Source organism: Medicago sativa, chromosome 5 (assembly GCF_051527215.1).
Source record: "Medicago sativa cultivar Bolivia chromosome 5, Bolivia_mono, whole genome shotgun sequence".
In the NCBI taxonomy this organism is placed as follows: Eukaryota; Viridiplantae; Streptophyta; class Magnoliopsida; order Fabales; family Fabaceae; genus Medicago; species Medicago sativa.
Window position 1 is genome coordinate 10946823 of NC_140753.1, and position 17703 is coordinate 10964525.

General features: G+C 33.0%; 1 protein-coding gene across 2 annotated transcripts; it reads left to right on the forward strand.

Moving 5' to 3' along the window:
• Window positions 1–3291: 3291 nt before the first annotated feature.
• On the forward strand, window positions 3292–10402 carry CHR1 (chromatin remodeling 1). 2 transcript variants are annotated; one of them, XM_085713354.1, is made up of 16 exons: window positions 3292–3310; window positions 4152–4233; window positions 4369–4605; window positions 4962–5063; window positions 5329–5675; window positions 5777–5966; window positions 6082–6257; window positions 7004–7073; window positions 7160–7349; window positions 7474–7566; window positions 7759–7853; window positions 7948–8067; window positions 8749–8868; window positions 8957–9055; window positions 9153–9263; window positions 9742–10402. In XM_085713354.1, the coding sequence occupies exons 2-16, from the start codon at window positions 4162–4164 to the stop codon at window positions 9970–9972; spliced, it is 2253 nt and encodes a 750-aa protein (XP_085569480.1). In that variant the 5' UTR covers window positions 3292–3310; window positions 4152–4161; the 3' UTR covers window positions 9973–10402. The 2 variants fall into 2 exon arrangements, with proteins under 2 accessions (XP_085569480.1, XP_085569479.1); XM_085713353.1 differs by lacking the exon at window positions 3292–3310 and adding an exon at window positions 3988–4051.
• The last annotated feature ends 7301 nt before the right edge of the window (window positions 10403–17703 follow it).

Here is a 17703-nt window from a genome sequence, read left to right on the forward strand (position 1 = left end):
GAGAGATTGGTTATCATTCCATTAATCTCTTTTTTTTTCTTCAAAAAAAAAAAAACAAAGATGCAAATTAAAATAAATATAATGACGATTAACACTGAGTAAACTCCTTTTATATGATTAATTGAAAATGGAAGAAATAATGTGAATAAAATCCAAGCATATGTACGTTAGTGATCATAGTTACTGTTAATGCAGTCTTACCAAGATCAGTATAGTCAAGTATGAGCCCATAAAGGGTGTGAGCTATAAATTGGAAAACCTGTCACAGCGAGAACGAAAGTCAGTAATACATAAGCATTCATTATACTTTCTTCAATTTAGGTCCATCACCATTGCCATAAAATTTTGATGTAAAGTGTATAAAGCTAGTCCATCACCAATGGAAAGATGATTTTGGAAATCGCAATGGTTGCAGCTTTCTTTTTAACATGTAAAATTGTATTCAAGTTCACCTCCGAACAATGAGGAATGCATATTATATGACACCAATATGTGCTACAACTTCAACGTTGAGAATCCCACCTACATGATAAAGGACTACAAAAGTAGATGAGAATCTCCCAAGTAATGGCCCGGTTTATAGAAAATCAGTGAATTTTCGTTCCCATAATTATGAATTTCTTAATCAATTCATAATTAATTCATCTCTCGTTTAAAAACTTTAAAATTTCATGGCGAATATTCTTATAAAAATAGGAAACGAAATTCTACTCGTGAGTATATGTTTACTCATAACAAAATTACAATCTTGCACGTTTAGGTTAAAAAATAAAAATAATTAATTTTGCAATCTATTTGTTTCAACCAACATTAATTTTACAATCAATTTGTTTTATATCCTCAGTTTATTACAAATGTAAACATTTAACAACCATCAATATTAACACCATGGTGGATTAGGGTATGTGCTTTTGTAACTTTGTGGGACACAACAATTATGGCCGCTCACAACACATCTCAAGTGTTCTTATCTCATACTAACCTATGTATTTTTTTATAAGGGTTACGTTAACGAGTGTCTTTGGGACATTTAATAAGGAGACTAAAATAAAAATAATTGATGAGTTTAATGAAATAAAAGTAATTTTTTTAAAGTTTCAATGTAATAAATATACAATTTCTAAAATAAAATTTCTCTATTAGACTTTTATCGAATGTCTTTGTGACACACTTGTTACCATTTCCCTTTTCATAATGTACCACATACTTTGTACTTTATGAATGAAAGGGGTGTTCAAAACCGAATCAATCCAATAGAAAAACTGCAAACCAAACAAACCTAAACCGAAACCGCAAAAAACTACATTTGGTTTGGATATACTCTGATCATTTTTTTTCTCAACTATATGGTTTGGTTTGCATTTTTTTTACCAACCGAACCAAACCGCAACTTAAAAAAAATACTAATTAAATATATGTCCCATACAAATACTCATGGAAATTCAATGGAAACATCAAAAACATGAGATGTTTTTTCTTGTTAAGTTTCTTCTTTGTTTTTTATTTCAAAAATGTATTTATGTGTTACTTGAACTTTTAGATAATGATAAAATCTTAGTCTTTTACAATACACCAAATAGTGAAACTCCTTCCCGGACCCTGCGTACGTGGGAGCTTTAGTGCACCGTGCCCTTTATAAAATCTTAGTCTTTTACATTTCTTACATAATATGAATATTTTTTATCCATGTTTTAAATTTGGTCTATTTTGTTGGGTGAAAATGAAATTTTATTGTCGGATGAAATATAAAACATTGTTGAAAATATGTTGTGTTTTAACTTTTAACTTATTTTGTGTCTTCTCTGTGGCACAAGAATGTTCCTTTGAAAGTGGTGGTTTTTGCTTGGCGGTTGTTTCGAGATAGGCTTCCTACTAAAAACAACCTTTTCCGTCGACATGTTATTGCTTTAGATGCTCAGTCTTGCGTTGGAGAGTGTGGGGAAATGGAAACATCTTCCCATCTATTTTTACACTGTGATTTCTTTGGATCTGTTTGGAATTTTATTCTCAAGTGGTTAGGTATTTTTTCCGTTATGGCTTCTAAAGTATCAAGTCATTTTAATCAGTTTAGTTTTATTGGTGGTGCTTCCAAGTCAAAGCAATATATTTTACAGGCTATTTGGTTTGCAACTGTGTGGGAAATTTGGAAAGAAAGAAACAACAGGGTCTTCAATGATAAAAAAATGTTCAATACAACAGGTGGTTGACAAGATTAAGTCGACAACGTTCATGTGGTTGAAAGGAAAATACATCAATCTTCCCCTCAATTATCATGGTTGGTGGCTTAGTCCGTTCACCACTCTAGGCATTGGTTAATTGTTAGTTTCTTTTTAGCTTTCTTCCGCAATTCTTGTTACTTTCTGGATTTTGGTGGCTCTTCCTTAGCACATCTTGTGCTAGGAAGATCTTTTAGAAGTGGTAATGCAATTTCATTTTAGCCTCTTCAAAAAAAAACTTATTTTATTGTTGAAAACAAAAAATTATATTGTCTCAAAAATAACCGCACAAACCGAACCAATCCAAGTCGCATTGGCTTGGTTTGGTTCGGATGACTTTTTAAAAGCCAACCAAACTAAACTAAACCGCATGTTTTTTATCTCGCAATTACATACTTTTATGCTTAAAATTGAATCAAACCACACCACAAACGTCTATGAAATATGGGTGAACATGAAACCCGAACCCGCCCAGCACCCGAAAAAACCGAGTCACCTGTGGGTCCATCGGGCAGATTCAAACGTGTCTCGGGTGAAAAAAGAGGAAGAATTGGGTTTGTGTGGGTTATCACGGTCGGGCCCAATTTTCGAAATAAAACACCCGGCTTATCCGAACCTGCCCGTTATACATTACTTATTACATTGGTTTTAGAATCAGGCCCAATAACATATATACACTAGCTTCATACAAAGCCCAAGTTATTAGCCTAATATTAATCTCTTCTCTCAAAATCAATCAAACCCTAAATCACTCCTAACCGCCGCTCCACTCCATCATTGTTCTCATTCTCTACTCTCTCTTTCTCCATTCACGAGACTTACTAAATCACCAAAACCTCCGATCTCCATCGATTTCTACTCAATCAAACCCAGATCAAAATCCTTTTCGTCCTCCCTTCATTCATTTATGGAAATAAAGAACACTACAATTTCTACCTCTTGCAAATATTTCATCTTATTTTACTATTTATTTTGATCTACTAAAAAGACAATCAAATTCTAGGTTTGCTTTGGATTTGCTCACAAGTTCTACTGAAGATTCATCCCATATTAGGATGGCTTTGCTGTCACAAGATTCTGTCTCATTTTACTAGGTATGTTTTTTTTTTTTTTTGCTTATGTTTTTACGCATAAGTTATTGTTCGATTTTATTGTTCTAGAATCGAATATTGTCTCATTTTGTTTGGATTTGCTTTTCGATTTCTTTTTCACTTGTTCTCAGTTTGCTTTTCAATTTTGTTGATTATTTTTTATTACTTGCCACCAACCGTGCAAAACCGCCCGTAAAAACCGCCAACCGCCACCTGACCGATCCGATACTATAAACGGTCGAGAATGATTGAGGTATTCTCCTCATCGGTTTTGTTCAGTTTTAAGATTTTTGGTCCGAAATCGATCGAACCCGCCCGATGCTCCACCTACTATGAAATACATCACCGTTGTTAAAAAAAATAAAAAAATTACATTGATAAATGGGAATGAACAGAACACCATCCTGAAATCCCGGCGTTTGATACACACTCGCTGTCCAGTCAAACAGTCACGTCCGTACAAGCGTAGTTCCACAGATACCCTCACTCTATTCTTCAAACTCACATCAACATCAAAGCTTTTCTGTAAATAAATCTTCATCCAAGGGCAATATGTAATCACATACTTTCCCGCCCAATCACATCCTCCTCCATCATGTAATAAATATTAAATAAATTAAAATAAATAAAAATCGTACATTTTTCTTTTATATCTATTTCTCCACTCACACAACACTATTAACATTCTCATTTTTTTTCGCGCTCCTTTCATCTTCTCTTCCAGAATCTCATTTTCTCTTCTTCGTAAGTTTCATTGCAACTTCAAAACCCTAAAAATGTTCTTTATATTTTTAATCTGTTTTAATTTTTCTGCTAATTTTTTTATTTTTTTTATCATTTTTAGGGTTTGAAAAATGGATTCCAAGAACAATGTGAAGAACGACGATCCTGCAGTGGAATCACCAACTTCAGTCCTAGAAGAAGAGGTATCTGTGATTTTCTATTGTTCTTGTTCGATTATTTTTTGTGATTTTTGTATTTTTTTAATGATTTTTGCGATTTTTTTTTTGTTTATGTTGATTTTGATGTGTTTCTAAAATGGGAATAATGTGTATGTGAAGGAAGTGGAGGTGAAATCGGAGGAAGAGGTGATTGCAGATGATGTGTCATCGCTTGTACCGAAAACAATGGCTGAGGAAGAAGAGAAGTTGCTGAAAGCTCGTGCAAAGGAAGAAGAGGAAAAGATTGAAGTTGCGCCGAATCTGAATGATTCACAGTTTAATAAGTTGGATGAGCTTTTGACACAGACTAAACTCTACTCAGAGTTTCTTTTGGAGAAAATGGATGATATTACAATGGTATATTCCCTTTTAACCCTTTTGTGTTTTTGTTTTGTTTTTACTTTTTTCCGGAATATTATACATGTTTTTGGAATATTAGAAAAGCTCTCAGAGAAACTATTAGGAATGATTTCGAAATTCATGAGTTGGACTAAAATATAGTTTATGACAGGACATAATGACGTAATTTGATCCATGTGTTTCTGGAAATGCAAGGCAATTGTTCGCTTCTGCCTTCCAGTGTCTCGTTTTTCATTGTTAATAACTTAAAATAACACCAATTTTTGGAAATGAAAATAGAAAATTTTTCAGAAAGTAAAGGGGTCCTTAGGTTGTTGGTTTTGTTATATTGTTTGTTATCATTGTTTTGCTAGGCTGCGGGTGAACAAGAGAAACCGGATGAAGAAGAGAGTAAACTGGTTGCAAAAAAGAAGGGCCGTGGATCAAAAAGAAAGGCAGCCTCACAATGCAATACTGTGAGTACATTGCTGTGTACCGTATTATTTTGTCTAGGAGTTGTTACAGAAATAACAACATTGTAAAGCTTTTTTTTTTTTTTGTTGCAATTAGTGAAAGATGTAAGTTTGAGGCACATATTCTCATATGTTAGTGTACACGTAATTTGATTATAAGCTTGCACATTTTATGTATTTTTTCCTAACTCCTGTGAATTTGTTATGCTTGCATGTAGTTTGAGTTGTTTTAATCAGTAGTTTGTGATTATGTTTGAAATTGCTTCAGGGAAAAGCCAAAAAGGCAGTTGAAGCCATGATTACAAGATCTAAAGAAAATGTGAAGACTGAGGATGTGGATTTGACCGAGGAAGAAAGAACTGAGAAAGAGCAGAGGGAGCTGATGCCTTTACTAACTGGTGGAAAATTGAAATCTTATCAACTGAAGGGTGTTAAGTGGTTGATTTCCTTGTGGCAAAATGGATTGAATGGGATTCTTGCTGATCAAATGGGTCTTGGGAAGACAATCCAAACAATTGGGTTTCTTTCTCATCTAAAATCAAAAGGATTGGATGGGCCATATATGATAATTGCTCCTCTATCAACCCTCTCCAATTGGATGAATGAGATTAATAGGTAGATTTAATGTTTTTTTTTTTTTTGAATATTTATAAGTATTATATTGCTGTGCTGTGCTTCTTCATTGTGATAATTATTTCCTTAATAAATGTAAATAGGTTTACACCAACGCTCCCTGCTGTTATCTACCATGGTAACAAATATCAGAGAGATGAAATCAGAAGGAAACATATGCCTAGAACAGTTGGCCCAAAATTCCCTCTAGTAATAACTTCTTATGAGATTGCTATGAATGATGCTAAGAAGTGTTTAAGGTCATACAGTTGGAAGTATCTTGTTGTTGATGAGGTACATAAATCATTCTATGTTTCGATGTTGTACGTGTTTACTCAACAGTCAGTGATACTTACATAATTAAGTTTGTTTGTTTATCTTGTTCTAATTTTATTTTTTGTAACCTCAGGGACACAGGCTGAAAAATGCCAACTGCAAATTAGTGAGGATGTTGAAATACATCAGTGTTGAAAATAAGCTTCTTTTGACTGGTACACCGCTCCAGAATAACTTGGCTGAGCTATGGTCACTGCTGCACTTCATCTTACCTGATATATTCTCATCTCTTGAAGAATTTGAGTCATGGTTAGTGTTCTTTTCCTATTGGTTATTGATCACACTTTTCTTCTTTCTACTGTCATGTGGTGATATGTGACTGTTTGAAATATAATGTCTTGGATTGTGTGATGTGCTGTTCTTTTGATTATTTCCTACTATATTGTTCGGCAAGATAAATTATTAGTGCAATTTCCAAAAAAGGATGATTATAGACCTAATTAACAAGTAACTTGACCTAATTAACAAAGTAGATAACATAGAGAACAATGTAGTGCTTTGTTATGGTGTGATCTGAATCAATGTCTTTTATCATATCAAAGGGAAGCTATTTGGCCCATTGTCATTACATTTCAATAAATGTTTTTTAAATTTAGCCAATGAATTTACTTAAATGAAACTTAATTTTTCAAAGATTGTTAAATGTGTCTTCAACTTTAATTTCCTTTTCATTTGAATCTGTGGCGTCCCCCCCACCCTCAATCCTCCCCCCTCCCCCCTCCCCCATTGTATCAATTCTTCATATACAAGGTCAGTTTCTTTCAAACCTGGTTGTTGCTTGTACCTTGTTATGTGCTCTTCTAACATGGTCAATGGTTGTTCATGGTTTATATTCTAACAAGGTACAAGCAACAACCAGGTTATGCTCATAAGATATTGATCCCTTTTCCCTTTTGTTATGTACATCTTTTGGCAATATTGATCGGTTTAATACAAAAGGGAAAACCATGTGTGCCTTTATTTTTCTTATTTTATGCATTCAATTTTTTTTGTAGGTTTAACCTGTCGGGAAAGAGCACTACTGGAGCAACAATGGAAGAGTTGGAAGAGAAAAGAAGAACCCAAGTATGTGTTCTTTGATTGATGATTGATTTTATGCTAGTTGCCCATTCTTCAAATGAACTAGAAGGCTAAATGACTGTCTCATGCAGGTTGTGGCCAAGCTTCATTCAATTCTTAGGCCATTTCTGTTGCGTAGGATGAAGTCTGATGTTGAGCTAATGTTGCCACGGAAAAAAGAGATCATTGTTTATGCCAACATGACTGAGCATCAGAAGAACTTGCAGGATCATTTAATTAATGAGACACTGGAGAAATATTTGGACAAGAAACGATCAGTTGGTAATTCTTTTTTCTCAATTTTTCATTTGAAAGAAAGGGAAAGTGCTCTTGCAACTTACGCGCTCACTGTCAGCTATGTGGGTTTCTAAGAAATTGTATTATGTACTGTGCCGATTTGATGCAGGACGTGCTCCAACAAGTCTTAATAATTTGGTTATTCAGCTAAGAAAAGTCTGTAACCATCCTGACCTCTTAGAATCAGTCTTTGATGGTTCATGTAAGTAATGTCCGATTGGATGGTTTAGCTAATTTCATTATCAGTTATACTTAAAAAAAGTCTGTAACCATCCTGACCTCTTAGTCTTAGAATCAGTCTTTGATGGTTCATGTAAGTAATGTCCGATTGGATGGTTTAGCTAATTTCATTATCAGTTATACTTAAACTGAGCTATATTTTGCTTTCGTATAGATTTTTATCCTCCTGTGAATGAGATAATTGAAAAATGTGGAAAATTTCAATTGCTCGACCGATTGCTGGAGCGGCTATTTGCACGGAATCACAAGGTATGCTTTAGAGTTCTGTGCTTGTGCCTTTCTACTTCCTTTTTTGTGGCCAAGCTGCTACTCATGTGCACTTGCCTTTGCTAATTGCTATCAGGTTCTGATCTTCAGTCAGTGGACCAAAGTGCTAGATATAATGGATTATTATTTTAGTGAAAAGGGTTTCGAAGTTTGCAGGATTGATGGTTCGGTGAAGCTGGATGATAGGAAACGGCAGGTCTGTACCAATGCTTGTATAACACAACTTTTAATCATACACCTCAAATTACTTTTGTTAATATGTTTTGTTGGTTTCTAATATGAAATCAATAATGCACAACCTTTCATGATCTTCATTATTAAGAATTCTGTCATAAATGATAATTTACGGATCTGTTTGGTTGTGTTTTTTTTTTAAAGAAAATTCAAAAATGGTATTCTGTTATTAAAAATGCTCAAAGGTTTTTATGATAATTTGATAAGGTTTCTGAAAAATCCCCTGAAGCATGTTTACAAGTTGCTTGACCAAGAAACTATATCCTAAAAGTACTTTTTTTGAAGCTTGTACAACACCTAAAGGCTAAGAGGAGATTTTTGTAGTAGTTTGCAATTCTTGATACCTTAAAGCTATGCGTGATAGTTTTTGCTGTCTTCTTCCTCTATGCATTAAATTATTCCATTGAAACTGAAGCATTAGTGGCAATTGGCGGGGGGAAGCTCTAATTATATGTAGCATAATATATGTAGACAAACTCTGGTTTTAAAAGCCATATCTCTGTTTAAACCATGGATTTGTGTTGCAACACTCTTCTGTTATGATTAGTTGTTCTCTTTGAGTTAGTCGATCTCTGTCACATGTCACAAATTGAAGAGGCTAAATTGAGGTTTTTTTGTTGGTTATTATTCCGCCAACGAGCAGATCCAGGACTTCAATGATACAACCAGCAACTGCAGAATCTTTCTTCTTTCCACCAGGGCTGGTGGGTTGGGAATAAACCTCACTGCAGCTGACACTTGTATTCTTTATGACAGTGACTGGGTATGTTTTGACTTTTTCCTGCTGGGCGTTTATCTATTGATTTACAGTATTTGACTTACAATCTGCCTATGACTTCGTTGTACTCCAGAATCCTCAAATGGATTTACAGGCCATGGATAGATGTCACAGAATCGGTCAAACAAAGCCTGTTCATGTTTACAGGCTCGCTACTGCACAATCAGTAGAGGTACGTACTTGGCAATATTTTATAGTAAGTATAATTTGTACAACATGTGACTGGGGGCATGTTATACTTAGATGAACATGATATGGTCCTTTTACAGGGTCGGATGTTGAAAAGAGCTTTCAGCAAGTTGAAGCTTGAGCATGTGGTGATAGAGAAAGGACAATTTCATCAGGAGCGCACAAAGCCTTCCCTTATGGATGAAATGGAGGTTTGTATTGTAATTGATTTTTTTTTTCCTTCTCTTCTGTGTTTTTTATGAATGGATTTGTTTCAAAATGTTCCAACATGCCATTGGTGGGGAAAGTGTTGTTTTGGTTATTTACATGGCCAGATAATTTTTAACTTGCCTAGAAATTTTGCCTAACTGTTTTGGATTGGCTTAACTAGATGAACAGGCAATCCTTTTAATCCTTAATTAGTCTCATATTCAAAGCTTATACACCTCATACTACAAATTGTTAAAATTCTATGGAGGATTAGCTGGTATGGTCATTGTCAATTTGTAAGATAGTATTGTATTTTTATTTATTTAGGGTGAATGGATCAGCCTAACTCCAAGATTTACTGAAATACGAAGAGGACAATCCAAAGTTGCACTAACATAATTTTGATTATTGAGATTTGGTTGAGAGTTACATTTTTTACCATGTTTTAACATGGAGTTTGTGCCTTATTTGTGATATTAGGAAGAGGATGTTTTGGCATTGCTTCGAGATGAAGAAACCGCTGAGGACAAAATGATACAGAAAGATATTAGTGATGAAGACCTGGAGAAGCTCTTGGATCGCAGCGATCTTGTTATCAATAGCTCAACTGATGATAAAGCTGCAGTTAGTACCTTTTCTCTTAAAGGGCCTGGATGGGAAGTGGTGATGCCAACTGCGGCAGGGGGCATGCTTTCCACTCTCAACAGCTAATTTCCCAATCTGCAACAGAACTTTTTGAGGGCTGGATATTTTAAAAAATTTGCCTTTTGTGGTTTGAGATGTAATTGACTTTAATTTTGAGACTATCTCAGCCAGTGATGTCAATTGTCAGAGGTAATGTCCTGGAGGGCATTCATTTTTGTAAAGCCTACTAACGGAACTAGATGTAGAAATGAAGCAACTTGTGGTCATGTTTTTTTTTGGAACTATTCACAAATCCAGTGTGTGGTATCCACTCAATTCATATTTGCTTGTTACTAAGCTGCTCCTTAGTTTGTTGGATATGGTGGGACTGCATTGATTCAAAGGCTATGTTTTGATTTTTGTGGCCGCTGGTTTAGTAAATCATCATATTCTGGCATATTAAAAAGATCATCTTATTGATCTATAAATGAAAAAGCACTTAAGACCTTGCTATGCAGTCTGCTGGAGTATTTTAAACTGTTGATTTACAGGGATTCTACCTAATCATCTCCGTTCAATCTATTTGCTTGATGGATTTTTCCCATGGTAAGCATGATTACTTATATTTGCTGGAACTGATGTTAATTCTTAATGCATTTTATATATAACTTACAAACTAGGCTAGAAGCTGGGACTCATTCTAACAAATTGAGAACCAAAACAGAAAGTACTGCTGTGAAATAGGATATTATGCATTATATTCTATTAATTTCAATGTATGAAAGGGGATATGGCAAATATCTTTGGGTTCACAAAATCTTCTCGTGTCCTGTACGGATTCTAAAATCTGAAATATTTCAACGTGTTTTTGGAGGTTTTTATAAGGTGTTAATGCCGTTTGGATTCTACAATTTGAATTGTATATGACGCGCGAAAACTTATAGGGTGGGAAAATAAATAGTCCAAAATCATTCATTCAATCGGGCCTAACTTTTATCCCTTGAGAATTGCTCTTCTCCCGTATGTTTTGCTTATTCCTGCCTTACATGAGTTACCTCACGCTGAAAATATACATGCATGAGTTAACTCACGCTTGGCTATTTAACGGGAATGAGCAAAACCATATGGGAGAAGAGCGAGATACTCTTATCCCTTTGGCATGTACATGTGGAGTTGAGTCCACTGTTGCTTCGTAATGGTCCTCAAATGTGTTATCCATTTCATCAAGTTGGCTCTAATTCTCATTACTTGGTCTACTTATTCTCTATTTGTTGCATTGCTAATTTTACATCTCTTAAAATAATAATTTTTTATAATAAAATAAATTCAGTTGGTTGAATAAATTCTTGAAGTGGGTGCTGGCCAACATTCCTTGTAAAATAAAAAAGGTGTTGGCCAACATAGCAAAATCTAAAGTAAATGAATCCATGGTTGTTGAATTAATGCATTTTCATGGATTTTAAGTTGCTAAATGCTGTCATGGTCCCCCATAGCTCCAACTTCTCGTGATACCTTTAAGACATTGCGCATGGTATCGAATATTATCAGCAAGAGAAGAACAATTAATGAAAATATCATTAAAGCTGGTTGTGTGAGGTGGCTCAAAAGGTGACATTATTATTAATCTTAAATAATGAGTATATAAGTGGCCCTCCATGAGGTCTTCCAAATGTGCTTCAGGCCTCCTTTTAGATAAGTATAAACAATATGCTCAACAATTATCATAGCTTAATTTTCTCTCAAAAAAAAAAAATTATCATAGCTTAATCACAGTGATTCTTTTCTTTAGGCCACATTTGGGGGAGGGGATAGAGAATTATTTCATTGCATATAACTTATAATAATTTAAAGTCACACCCATTGCATATATTTTCTTTTAATCTTTGATTCAACCTGATAAATTAAGATACTGTAACAGAATCTACAAGTGGTGTTTTGTCAAATATGCGCATTTGAGATCTATGTTTGAGATACTGTAACAGAGTTACTGTTTGTTTAGGGAAAGTAGGTTAAAGGGGGAAGAATCCTGCCTGTATGCTACTGGTGTTAGTGTAAAATATAATTTTGTTCTATGTGCATGACACCTCATTTTTTATGTTGTTCCTACCTCTGGAACATGTTTTTTATGCTCGTAACAGTGGTATGGATTTGTTGTGAAATACATAAATTAATTAATAGTGATTGTTGTTAAGAGTTCTTCATTTGATAACACATGATCTGAAAATATGTTTATAATTGATAGGTAGTCCTCAATATTTTACTAGACTGTTTCGTAAGGGTCAAATTAGTCAAACTAAAATTTTAAAATGGTATTAAAGCATATTTAAGATATGTTAGGTCATCTCCTATCAAGTTACTATTATCGAACCACAATTTAGATCTCCAAATTATGAAGTTGTATGTTAAAAATCTTATATTAAATGAGATATGGCTTCAAATATATTTATAAGTGACGCGTAGTCCTGACTTTACAAGACAGTTTAGTATAATTGAATTTATGTCCAACTCAAATTCTAAGAATTTTCACGCTTATGATTGAAATATATAATATGTTTGATTTACTCATTTTAAATCTAGTCCATGTAATTTTGTTTATAAAAAAAATGATATTATACTTAAAGCAACAAGAATTGAGGATGGTTAAATCAAAATAGCTTTCTTCTTATCCCAGAAAACGTTTGAATGAGAGATAGTTCAAGTCTCTTTCAATTTAATCGGTCATTGTGAGTGCAAATTCAAAAATAAAAATGGAATCATGTCATATTCATGGGATAATTGGCCATATTAATTCTTTATGCTTGCTTTTGAGTGATGAAATCAAAGGATTAATTTAAGGCGAAATTCTTGGCCAACTTGCAATCCCACTAAGGTTTAAGTTTAAACAAATTCAAAATGATTAGTTTAAAAAAATATACATTTTATTATTTTCAATATACATATGTATTGGAAATATTAGATTGAGGTATGAATGCATGAGTGGGGACTATATATTTGATGAGACGTGGCCGAAAGCAAAAGTGGATATTGAGAGTTATGATCTGTTTACAATTCACACATAATAACATAAATAATGGAAGCTTTGTTTTTTCATTTACAATTCTTTTCTTTTTGAAAGGTCGGATCCGCCCTCAATTTTTTTTTGTCATATCATGCTTGTTTACGAATCCAATTTGAATATATTCTTCTTGAGGCTGAAATCCAACCTTCAATATAGTTCATAAGTTGCATGCGGGTTTGGTGTTTATACCATGATTCACGTGTGTGTACTTTTGTTGTTGACCCAAAATCCAAAAAATATACTATATTTTATGGTCTGCTCTCTACTTTCATGCCATCTTCCTTTCTTTTAAAACAATGTTTGGAGTTAGGATGGATCATAATATATAAAAGAGAAATAATTCTTTAGTATATATCCATAAAAATAGGTGGGTTCTTTACCATAAACTCAAAATTAATTTAAAATTTATAACCAATAAAACTTAGAGGTATGAGAGGGAAGTATCTCCACTAACTAGCTACATATGATTGGTGAAATGTAAACCGAAATGTAATTAAGTGTACTGGAAGAAGCAAATATCTTCAATAACTGACACCATATATATTTTTACCTAGTTAGTGTTCTCTAATCAATGAAATTGAAAGTTGGTTTTTAGTTTTAGTAGGATTTTGACAATATATTGATGGATGATGGTATTTGAACACTTTTATCTTTTTATACACCGATTTAACATTTCATTTTATCTCCATCTTTATTTTTCTATCACATCATCAACCTATCACATTTATTATAGCATGACAAGTAAGTTGCTGATGTACATGATACCGCACAATTAGATCGAAACTTATTAGTGTGTTATACATGTCATCAAATTATTTGTCTTTTTTTAGGTAAACATGGTACTGTTTCTACCAGTGATCGGACCAAGTATATAGTTATCGGTTTAAGAAATTAATAAGTAAAATAAAGGAAAGCTAGTATACTAAATTCTGTTTTCATGCACAAATATCAGGCCAACAAACATTCAATTAACCCTTTAATTTGCATATAGGTTTGCATCAAGCATACCAATGTATAAACAAAAATTTAATTTATATGCAGTGTAATTGTTTTTTACACAATAAGTTTTTTTGAACAAGGTTTTATTTTTACACAATAAGTTAATCACAACCGCTCAACCATTTACAAGTTCGTCTTTCATCATATCTAATTTAAAAGTTATATGTACATATGATTGCTAGTGATTCATTGACAATATTTTTTTCTTTTTTTATGTTCATCAAAATTGTTCTCTATAAACAAAAAGTGACCATATTGTTCATCAAAAAAAAATTATGGTTTATCATTTGGAGTGAAATTGTGTTAAAAAGAATCATTTGGACTGGAACTTCGTTAATTATGTCTTTTTTTTTTTGTGGTAAATATCGGTTGAAGAAAACGTCAAAAAAAAAATATCGGTTGAAGAAATTAAGAAAAATAAAGGAAAGCTGGTATACTTTTTGAGGGAAGGAAAGCCAGTATACCTAATTTCTATTTGCATGCACACATATTAGGCCTTTATATTATGCAACAAACATTGACCCTTTAATTTGCATATTTGCACCAAACATGCCTATATATAAACAAAAATTAAATTTATACGCAATGTAATTCTTATTCACACAATCGATTAATCAAAACTGTTCGGGCATTTGAAAAAAAAATCGTCTTTCATCATATTTAATTTAAAAGTCATATATACGATCATTTGTGATCTACTCAATTCGATCACATTTATAAGCAAAAAGCTACTTTTATGGTTCATTGAATACCTAATGTATTTGATATGTAATATAGATTGAATACATTAGGTATTCAATGACTTAAAAAAAAATTGCTTATAAATGTGACCGGATAGAGTATATATTAACAATATAAATTTTTGGCTTAATTACAGTTTTGATCTCCCTATTTTCACCATTCTGCAGAATTGGTCCCCCTATTTTAAAATTCTATAGTTTTGGTCCCTCTATCATATATTTTGTCTAAAATATTTAAGGAGAATGTTAACCAGTGCCCCCGGGGCATTGGTTAAGCAGTTAAAAGAGGTAAGATTTTATTAAAAAGTGATGTAATAATTAGTTAGTCAAAAGTAACAGTTTATATTTCCAAGACAATTTTTCTACTTTTGGATTCCTTAACCAGTGCCTCGGGGGCACTGGTTAACAAGACCCAATATTTAAATATGATATGTTTTTAAAGAAGTTTTCAAAGGAATTTTGTTACTATTTAATCGATGTTAATCTTTTTCCATCTTCAGATCATATTCCACGACATATAAAATTTATCACATCACATTTTTATAGTTCAAAAATATGATGGAGGAACCAAAACTGTCGAATTTTAAAATAGGGGACCAATTCTGCGGAAGGGTGAAAATAGGGGAACCAAAACAGGAATTAAGTCTAAGGTTGTTTTTAAATTGTTCATCAAAATTGTTCTTTATAAACAAAAAGGGACCATGCACTTGTAGAGGTACTCACTAGATTAAAATAGAAATAACCGAAGAGTTGAGTAGTATGGACCACAAATTAGATGACCATGCATGTTTTCATGCCTAACAATTCACACTATAGTCAATGCCACTGCCGGCACCATTAATTGTTGTAATTAAAGTATGAGTTGAATTTCCATAGTTTAATGTGTTATGTGCTTTTCTTTTTTCTATCATAAAAACTTTGTCTACTTGTCTGCATATTATGGTGTCTCAACCGAAGCAGTAGGAGTAATATGAAAGAATGAAAACATTGCATGATTAAAAGGTGTTTGGCAAAGTGAAAATAAGGCCGTTAAGTCTTGTCTTGTCTTAACTACTACGATGGGTAATCTTGTATCATTCCTTTCTTTATCTTTTTGTTGCATGTCTAATTTGAATCCAATCGGTGCACGTAAGTAATTACGGTGTTTAAACATGTCGTCCTTTGTTATGGCAACATTGGGTACTTCATAGAAAAAGGGATGTCTTCCAATTTCAAAGGTTAATAATTACGAGTTGTCATTTATAAGAAAAAAAACAACTTTTTAGATACATTGAATATAAATGTGACTTGATACATTAACTATTCAATGTATCTAAAAAGTTGTTTTTTGCTTATAAATGTGACCGGAGAGAGATTTGAAATATATACGTACTTGTTTTTAACGTTCAATAAGACTTAAATTTTCTCATTAATATATTATTTTAATTTTGGGTCATGTTAATAAGATTATAAGACCATCCACAACAGAGGACCCTAAATTTGGTGTTTAAATTGAATTCATATGCCCACATCACTCATTTTACCTTAATACTTAATAAACATCAATTTTCTCCAATCCAGCACCTTAAAATAAATTATTAAATAGGTCCCACAAATAATTTTATATCATTACATTTCAACAAAACTTAATTATTTTATTAAGATTTATTAAATGGGACCCGTGAAAAATGAAGAGAGAGAGGGTGCTTCCATAACCACCCTTGTCCATAGTCACCCATATATTATACTCCACAATGGGGGTGCTTATTTAATGTGGTGCTAAACAGGTGAAGCACCCACCATTGTGGATGGTCTAAGTGTCTTAAAATCACTTGTTAAGGAAATCACTTTTATTTAATATATTTTCGTTTCGCTTAAAAAAAAGTAGTAATTTTGCATTCAGAAAAATAAATTTTTTAATTTTTAAAAAGTTAAATTCATCATTTTTCACCACTTCAATATTTTCCTTTTATTTAAAACGTACTCGTTTAAGTTAATTAGAGTGCTTTAATATTTATCACATAAATCAATACACTCATTGATTCTATCGTCGGATCAAAGAACAAAAGGTCAAAAAACTGTAACAAAGATGGGTAATGATAAGGCAGTTTGGTGAGACAACACTCCTACTGAGGTATGGGAAAATCTTGGAGACAAAGGGATGGCACAGAAAGATTTTTAAAGAGAATATGAGGCGAAAGAAAATGACGGACAAGTAGAGAAGAAACACAAATTCCATTTCATAAGTACAAGAGAAACCTACCAAATTGCGCAAATTATAAGTGGTTAAATTTATGAGTCATAACATAAAGTTATGAGGAAGTGTGAGACTAAGAAAAGAGACTCAAAAATCAATTTTATTTTATGTTTGGGAGATCAACCATGGATGATATCTACTTACTACGACTTGTGATTGAACAATATTAGATAGTTAAAAAGCATTTGCACTTACTTTTCATTCATTTAGAGAACGTGTGTTATAGAGTCTCTAGAGATATTTTATGGAAATTCCTAGAAGAAAAAAAAACCAAGCAGGACATTTGAGCCATCAATGATATGTATGAGGGAGGCTTTGACTAGTGTTAGGACACACCATGGGGTCAAATAAGATTTCCCATGACAATAGGACTACACCAAGCGCGAACTCTAAGCTCTTATATTTTTACTTTAGTTTTGAACGTACTTAAGGAACACATCAAAGACCCATCATCGAGATGCATGTTTTTCACAAATTATATAGTCTTAGAGAGTCGAGGTATAATTAAATGAGAAGTTGGAGACTCAAAGACAATCATTAGAAGAGTGCGACTTCCACGTGAGTAGAATCAAGATAAATTATATGTAATTGAGTTTTAGCAAAAGCCGAAACATTTCTACCTTACAGATGATATATAGTTGTAGATCATGTCATACCATAAATTACACAATTTAAATATTTTGGATCGATAATTTAAATCGACCAAGAAATAAAAAGATATGTAAACCATCAAATTCAATGGAGTGATTGAAATGAAGTAGTGTCCCGAGTATTATATGTGATGC